Genomic DNA, 8,656 nt, shown 5'->3' with positions numbered 1-8,656 from the left:
ATACCTAGCTGTCCACAAATGTGCATTTTTCTCTCAAAAAACTATAGAGGGCTGGTGTGCATTTGTGCAAGTGCGCTCTGGAGAGAGAGAGAGAGAGAGAGAGAGAGAGAGAGAGAGAGAGAGAGAGAGAGAGAGAGAGAGAGGGCGACAAACATATTTAAAAAATCACGTTTTCGAAAAGCACGTATTGTTCTGACCAGGGAATTTTTTTTCTTAAATATGTCTGATTCAGAAGATGATTATAATTCCGGAGAGGATGGTGATTATGTACCATCAGGTGCGACTTTTTTCACATGATGCAGTATTAAATTAGGCGTGGAAAAAGTGGTCTAGGCCTAGTGCCCAGCTTAATAATTTAGGCCTTGGCTAGGCTAGGGCCTAGGCTAGGCCTAGAGTAGGCTGCCTTAGGTAGGCTATAATAGGGCCTAGGCTCAATACTAGGCCCTCGAAAAGCGACGCTCACGAATAAGCGCCTCACTGAACCCTCCCAAAATTATCGAGCATTTTAGGTAGCCCTGCTAGTAGGCTACAGTAGTCCTTTTGGCGCTAATGCACTTTCGCGCCTAACTTAATAATCTTAATTTTTTTTTTACTTCAGTGTTGCAAAGTGGCAACCGTTCGTCGTGCTAGCGAGCACAGATTCGCTGTACTTAATTGCCGGCTTATTTGTTGAAAAGTACTTTGTGAGTGGTTGAATCATGTGAACATGTTTGTTAATTATATGTTGTGACTGAGAAGAACATTGAGGTAAAAAAATTGAGAATTTGAAAAATTAGGTGCGAAAGCGCATAGCGCCGTCTTTTTTTAAAATTTTATATAGGCCTAGGCCTAGTTCTATAATAATAATTTTGTTTATCAGCAGATGTTGTCTCCTGCATTATCAGATCGGCCTACCTTTTTGTGATTAGTCAGAATCTGTTTTCTTTTGATGTTAAGTTTGTCACCATTTGAGACTATGCCTAGGCCTATTTAGTCTTGAGAGTGTTCTAATAAAGAACAAAACGTAATATCAATATGGCCTCATGTCTCTCATTTTTCGGAGTTACCACACTCATCTAAAAGTAGGAGAATAACCCATAACTTGCAGCGTCATTGTGCTGAATTGCGTATGGGAGTGGTCCGTGACTACCTAGCAGCCGTAAAGAGGTGCTTCTTGGTAGATACATGTTCACATCATTCCACAACGACAGGGGCTGAAATGAACCATAACATCGGGGTAACCCCCTACTATTCCGAAAGATGCAATGGGTTCTTTAAAGTGCACACGAGCCAGATGTATACACTGGACCTCCATTTTAAGTCCTTATCTGAGAAGACTTGGTTCTACCAACCGAACCATGGGCGAGGAGCGGCTGGAACCAGCGCCGATTTTAAAGGCTGTAGCTAGCGGCGCTCCTGCCTTACCGCTCGGCCACTTGACTCATCTATCAGCATGGGGTCTATTATAATTTTTTTACAGCTCTGAGAAAAAGTGTTTTGTTTTTGTGTTTTTGAAATTGCCACAGATACTGTATAGGCACAGCACAAACAATTTCAAATCCCATATAAACAAAACAATTTTTATATCAAAAACTCAAGGAAAAGTAATCATTTTCTAAAAAACTTGATTTATATGAATAATTTAATATATTTTTTAAGTCGGAATTTTGGTATAGGGTTTGCCAATTAAACTGACCTTTTCCTGTTTTGCCAATGATTGATTTAATTAATGAATTGATGTTAATTCCTTTGTTTCTTCATAGATGTCAGTGAAAATTGTACAGACACTATTTTTAGGAACAGTGATGATCAATCAAAATGTTGAATCATTTTGACTGTATTAACCCCATCAAATTAGCCAAGAACTTACCCCTTTCCCCGTAGTGTGTTATTTAACATGGATAGGCCTAATCTGTAGTACTAGTAGTGATACCAAAAATCGAAGACAAAGTTGCTTTTGTGTACATTTTCAGCCAAGTTCAAAACTTCAATGGATGACTGGCTCTAAGGGGATGCGACACGGAGGGATGGTGCTGGGGGTGTGGCAGGTAAAGCAAGTGGGGTAGGGGGTAATGGGCGGGTAAATAGTATATATTAAGTAATACAGTATCTCTATGAAAAGCTGATAATTAATGGAATTGCACTGTAGTATACATAAATTTAGATAAGAAAATGTAACAGGATTTGTGTTGAAAACATTCTGTGAACTACAAAAAAATATATATATACTTGGACTCAACCTAAATTGTAATTATAAATTCTGTCACTTGTAAGCAGACACTTTCAATGAGTAACTGATTTATTAAATAAATGATATAATCAAAAAAATTACCTGAAAAAAAAGGGGAAAAAAATTGAAATGGACAATGTAAATAATAATAAAAGCACTTTTGGTCACATGGGGTTATTTGTCACATGACTTAAAAACACAGATCGGCCAATCAGTGGGTCAGTCCATGACGTCATTATGTTTTGCTTTCTGGTATATATTTTTTAAGTTACATAATCTGCTCAAATCTTTGATAAAAATACATCATCATCACATAAAAACTACATAAATGAATAGTTCAAAACTTAAAATCATGTGTTTTGAACATTTCAACACATATTTATTCTTTTAGAATAGGAAAACTGCCCATTGAATTATCGCTTTCGGCCCGGGAGATCGTGTAAGCAGACCCTACCACAGGCCTAGCGCTAGGCAGCACATAACTGTCATCCTTGCGGTTGACAAAAATAATATTGCTGTTTCTCCAATAACAATCATATTTGGTAAATATACATTAATACATATAAAAAACAATTAAAATAATGTTGAATTCTTCTTATGATTGTTAAAAAAAAAGTGACTTTTATTCTATATTTTCAAAACGATGGTACACATGCAAAATATTTCAAGACAGGAATTTTTATGGTACCTGACCCAGCAGTGATCTTAAAACGACATTTATGACCTGTAAATACTGGGATTAACCAATCAGAATTATTTTTCAAAAATTTAATTCTAGACCTTTGTAATTAAGCATGGCCAACTTCCAGGTTCAAAACTAATTAACTTAATTTTAGCGTGTGACGTCACGGATTGTGTCGTGCCTATACTGTATTGTCCGAACACTGGAATGCAACCTGCCTACCTGACTATTGCACATACACAATGAACATTAAGTAACATATTTTCTCAGAGTGCTGGCTAGCCCGTACCCAAACCAACCTGTACCTATGTAAACCTGTACCCACTTTGGCGAACCCGCATCCAAATTTTGGCGGGCCCATACCCATCTTTTTTTAACCCGTACCCACGTCATTTTGGCGAACTCGTAACTTCTGGTCAATGATATAATAATGAATGTTTAAATACTGTATTTATTTTTTATATCGCTGGTAAATAAATTGCAGTACGTATATGTATTATATTTTTTTTATACAAATTATTATTAATAATTGAAGTCGGACATGTGTGATTGAATTTGAAACCAAAAATGATGCATACATGAAGTAATTAAACTTTGTATGTTGTAGAAATGATTAATTTATTCATAGTCTAAGGGAAAGTAATTTATATTTTTATGTTAAAGAATTTACTTACAATAATAAAATCACAATAAATAAATCAAACATTTCATTTTTTTTTTAATAAAAAGGATTTATTTTAATATTCATGGTAGTCCTTTGCTACATGTCTATCTTTTAAGTGTTTGACGTTTGAGCTGATGAATATAATTGTGTTCACAGCACTATAAATCCTAGACCACAGTTGTCTCAGATATAAAGGTATTACCATTTCCATTATAATGTTTGATATTCATTTAATCACTGCAGTGTAAAACATGAACAAATAATGTAAACAACAACCCCTGCATAAGAGGAATTCTAAACCACTCCAAGGCAGATCAAAGCATTATGCATGCCTCTGGCTGCAGCACTCAGAGCATTTAGTACATAGGCGGAGCCATAATATATAACGCACTCAAAATTGCATGTTTCGACATCTTGGCATTTCTCAATTTAATGCATGTTCTATCAAAGGTAGTTTGGCGTTCATATAAAGTTTAATATGATTACTATCTAATTAGGCAGTGTAATTTGCATAATGTTCATATAGAAAATAATATCTTTCATCAAATTTGGGTACAGGTTAGCCTACGCTGGGCACGGATTAGCCAAAGATGGGTATGGTTTTGTTTGTTACTGCTGTATGTTGTAATTAACAAAAATGTATATTTAAAATCAATTCATTAAACACACTTTTTTGTAAAGCTTAAATTTTAAGTAACTATGTATAGTTCAACAAAACTGCCAACTGCGAAACGTTTTGCTTTTTTAGGCGAAGATGAGAGTGAAGATGATTATGATGAGAAAGATGGCAAAAATGCAACATTCCTACCTTGTTGGATTGATGGTAGTGCACAAGACGATGAAGAAAGTAGTGAAAAGAGAAAAAAGAGAAAGAAAACAAACAGAGATTCTCCTTCAAAAAGGTTTTCCACTTTTTAAATTTTGTTTTACGTCACAATAAATATTAATTATATAAAATATTCTCATGTATACCATGTTTCTAAATGTTCTTGATTGTATGTAGCTCAGTAAAAATTGCATTTTGCTAGAAGGTGTGAGTCACGGGTTGATTTCTTTAACATTTTTCCTTGTTTGCAAAAACTATGAGTGGACTCACTTACCTGAATCCCTAATGCAGTTTAAATAGTGAAAGAAGTTCCTTCTGCTTTCTTTTTGTCTCTTGGTTTTTCTTCTTCATTTGTTTTAGGATGTTTGTTTAATTTTTTTTCTTTCAAAACCGTAAGTCTAGATACTTTCTGTAATTTTCATGTTGCAGTTTATCAGTTAAATTCATCTGTTGATTTCAATTTACATATTTTGTATTTTAGAAAGAGAGAAGGAGGAATTAAGTTGGATGATGTTGAAGAACATGGTGAGGAAGAAGTAAAAAAAGAATTAACAACTGTAGATAATTTAACAGATGAGTTGGCATCTATTAAAGAAAAAAAACTGGAAGAAAAAAAGAAAGAAAGAGCAGATGATCTGTGGAATAGTTTTTTGAAAGATGTTGGACAGCCAGTAAAGAGCAATGTTGTAAGTTTTCAATAATAAGCAAATAGTATAGTTATATATCATACACTAGTAGAATATATTATACCAAAGTTAGATTAATATTCAAGTTGTTTTGGCCATTTACACACAAACTGAGGAAAGTTCAAAAAAGGGAAAATTAGTGCATGGTTTGGATAGGAAAATAACATTGGGATTTAATGTGAAGACGTTATGATTGACCTATATATAGCTTTGACTTCACTACATATGCATTTGCTAAAGATACTAATTTACTTTACCTACCACTACTACCAAGTAAAACTAATAAACTTTGTATAATTAATAAGTTGATCAGCTTTTAGCTTTAAACTAAAAATATGGAGAATAATTATCCTTATTATGTAGGTTTCTTTGGCAACTGTGTCTTGACACAAACAACTTCAATGGAACTTTTCGCTAAGCCATGCCCCTTGGATGTTGTTGCAAAGGTTTCACAAAACAGTAGCGTAAATTTGTGCATTTGTGTTTGTTTGTAGAACATGCACATATTCCCTTGGCCCTTTCTAATTGGTCATTTACTAAGTTTGATTGACACTTTATTATTGCTAAATAAATGTCAATACTTCTGCCTTGGTTAAGAGGTCTTTTGTTACAAAATAATCAGTAATGGTTGTCAAGTTTTTAGGCATGTCTGTTTTGAACCAAGTCCCAGATCTCCGCTGTTGTGTGGGAAAACTGTTAATAATCTAATACTGTAGATGACAATATCAGTTGTTTTAAATGTAGGTAAAAACCACCGCTTCAGCATCAAATGCTACTGCATCTAATGATGATGTGCCAAAGAAAACAGAACCAGCAACTGATGTCAAAGAAAAGAAAAATACAGTTACTGTCACACAAATATTTGATTTTGCTGGTGAAAAAGTAGAGTAAGTTGAATTTTATTCAGTATTTGTACAGTATTTTATACTGTTTAATATCCTTTCATGTTAATTGGTAATATTTGTCCTATGGAAACAACAACTATTGTATCAGCATCTTAAGATATTAAAACGTTTGAAGACTGGATATCAGAATACTCAGTACATTCCAAATATTTGCGAAAAATGATAATGTATACTTTTATTGCACTTCATGCTTAAGAACCTCACATTATTACCCCCTGCATTGTATCAAATACATACTCAGCTCCCTGGAAAGAATCTCATAATGTTGCAGCCAGCTTTTGGCTCATTTTGTGATTGAACCTACCAGGTACCCAGTTGTATTCCTGGGTGAAAAGAGATAATTAGTAAGAAAAGTGCCTTGCCCAAGTACACAAGAAAAATACACAGCAGGGATTAAAAATCCAACCTCAAAAAGGTTGAGTGAAAAGCAGATGCAACTACTGTGATAAACTATTCCTACAATTATTCCCCTTATGCTTATATTATTTTTCTTTCAGAGTGAAAAAAGAGGTTGATGCTAATTCAAAGGAGGCTAAAAAGAGTTTGAAAGAAATAACAAGTGAAAAAACATTTGATAAACCAACCACATCAAGTAGCTTAGGGTAAGGTTATTTCACTTTCTTGGGAGTAGAAATGGATTGCAGCTTACCTCAACACCTTCTGGAAGATCATCTCAGTCTCAGTCGAGAAATACGGGTAGCTGAAGTTTTTCTCGAAAATCTGACTACGAAACCAAATCGAAATTCACGTTCCACTTCTGACTTTTGAGCTGCTTCACACATGCCGCTGAGGGTAGCATTCCGGGAACCCTGCATCTAGGCTAATTAATTGGGGTAGCCTGGGCCTAACCTGACGATTTTCGCCTCCCCGGTTCACGATCTAGAATTTTTTAGGAGCAGATTGATGACCAGTGTATAGGCTGCACCTTAAATTTCATGGTGGAAATCGCGTATAAAATTTGCGGCTTTATACCCCGGAATATATTGTAGCTTTAGTTGCAAAATTCGATAGATTTTGATAATATGGACAAAGTTTCAAAATACAATTGTTTTCATTAATTTTTGTTTAAGTTGCCTGGTAAATCAAGAAGCGCGGTTAGTTGCTCTCCTGAAAGCTTTTCCAGGAGCACGGAGGAGTGCGACTGCTCTCGCTCTCCTTAAAAATGATAGACTGCTGTATCATGGCATGTAGTAACTGGCATTAAATCACCTAAATTACTGTATAAACAAAGCATGTTTTTAATTTATTTTGTTTCTTTGAAATTCATGTACTGTGCTATTTTGAAATTGGACTTTTCAAGGCTACTTTTGCAAACTAAAGAAGAGGCTTATACTCAAGGTTTTATGGTATATACAGTGTTTTCTGATGGCTAATGCTGCTCTTTTGCCCCACATTTTTCTTGATTAATTGATGTACCATAGTACAACATGATCTACTAAGAGAAGATATGCTGAAGTGTTTACAGGTGAAAACAGAAAGAGCAAAAATATGTGGATAATGTTCAAAGTCATGGGTGTTGTAGTTGATGGGGATGACGACAGTTGCTTGTAAAATTGATATTTAAATGCATCCCAAATCCTTTCTTTTTGTTTTTGTTACAGAATAAAGAGACCACAGGGAGGTCTGGGGAGCATCCTCAACAAGATAAGCAAGAAACCTAAAATAGGCACCCTTGTAAGTGTCGGAAATATAATTTTGCAGCACTTTAATATTTTTAGCAAATACAAAATATGTACAAGATTTATAGGAGCCCATGTATATACAGTAATTGTTTTGTTTCTATAAGGAGGTGCACTAATACTATGTATACATCCATGGCTTATGACATTTAAAGAATGTTTTCTTTTACAAATCATTTAATTTTCTGAGTATCAATGCCTAGATCACAATGGGCAATGTGTGACCAAGCAGAAAGTGAATTGCAGCCCATAAAAATAAATTAGAACCCCTATATGTGCAGCCCACCAACCATCTTTGACAAGATCCAATTCTGTTACCGATCATGCCAATCATCTGTAGAAATTAATAAAAAACTGAGCATAAAGTGGTGTAAAACAGTGTATGAACGTTTTTGCAAGGACATAGAAAAAAATGAATTTTCACCATAAGTTTGCTTGCGACCCTCAGTAAAAATTCAGTTTGGCCCTCAGATCCATTCTCATGGCCACCCCCTGGCATAGATGTTTATGAATGTAGGACTTGTTCGTGCTTAATGAGCCATTGAAGTTACAGGATGGTTTAAATACTATTGAGGCTTATGAAGGATATATATATATATATATATATAAAACGTGTCAGGTATCGTAACCATCTTATTACTTATCTTGAATATCGTTCTAACAATTCGGCTCCTAAAGGACTACAATTTCATGTCAGGTCTGGTATTCCATTCGCAGATCGTGACTTCCATTCCCGCTGGAATGGCGTCCTTAACAAAAATGCATGTCGATTAAATGAGGTCCTAATTGGCAATTGCCGCAAACTCCTCAAAGACATCGACAACCAAATTCACTTTAGGACTAGAAGGCTAAAAAGAGACCTTCCTATATCTGAGTTTCAAAATAAACTCAAGATTATTGCCAAGGATTGCCTTAAGCTTCCCAAGGAACTTTCCCTGAGGAGACAACACAAATTTGGTCGAGACAATATCACTTCAACACAAGTGATCCAACCTTCGCACAATG

The 8,656-nt window shown here is 35.0% G+C and overlaps 1 protein-coding gene across 2 annotated transcripts in view; it reads left to right on the top strand.

The window, feature by feature from the left end:
• Positions 1-8,656, top strand: part of LOC117122293 (craniofacial development protein 1-like) — a 13,883-nt gene that overhangs the window by 3,243 nt on the left and 1,984 nt on the right. Inside the window, exons 1-7 of one of the 2 annotated variants that reach the window (XM_033267835.1) lie at positions 148-277; positions 4,304-4,457; positions 4,863-5,067; positions 5,812-5,954; positions 6,470-6,574; positions 7,574-7,650; positions 7,807-7,809. In XM_033267835.1, coding sequence (XP_033123726.1) covers positions 220-277; positions 4,304-4,457; positions 4,863-5,067; positions 5,812-5,954; positions 6,470-6,574; positions 7,574-7,650; positions 7,807-7,809 — 745 coding nt within the window. In that variant the 5' untranslated portion in view covers positions 148-219. Of the gene's footprint in view, positions 1-147; positions 278-4,303; positions 4,458-4,862; positions 5,068-5,811; positions 5,955-6,469; positions 6,575-7,573; positions 7,651-7,806; positions 7,810-8,656 lie in introns of those variants that run through there. The other variant, XM_033267836.1, reaches the window with a different exon arrangement.

This window comes from Anneissia japonica, unplaced genomic scaffold (assembly GCF_011630105.1).
Source record: "Anneissia japonica isolate Jap-2015-1 unplaced genomic scaffold, ASM1163010v1 scaffold288246_len349457_cov184, whole genome shotgun sequence".
In the NCBI taxonomy this organism is placed as follows: Eukaryota; Metazoa; Echinodermata; class Crinoidea; order Comatulida; family Comatulidae; genus Anneissia; species Anneissia japonica.
This window is presented reverse-complemented; position numbering and strand designations above follow the sequence as displayed.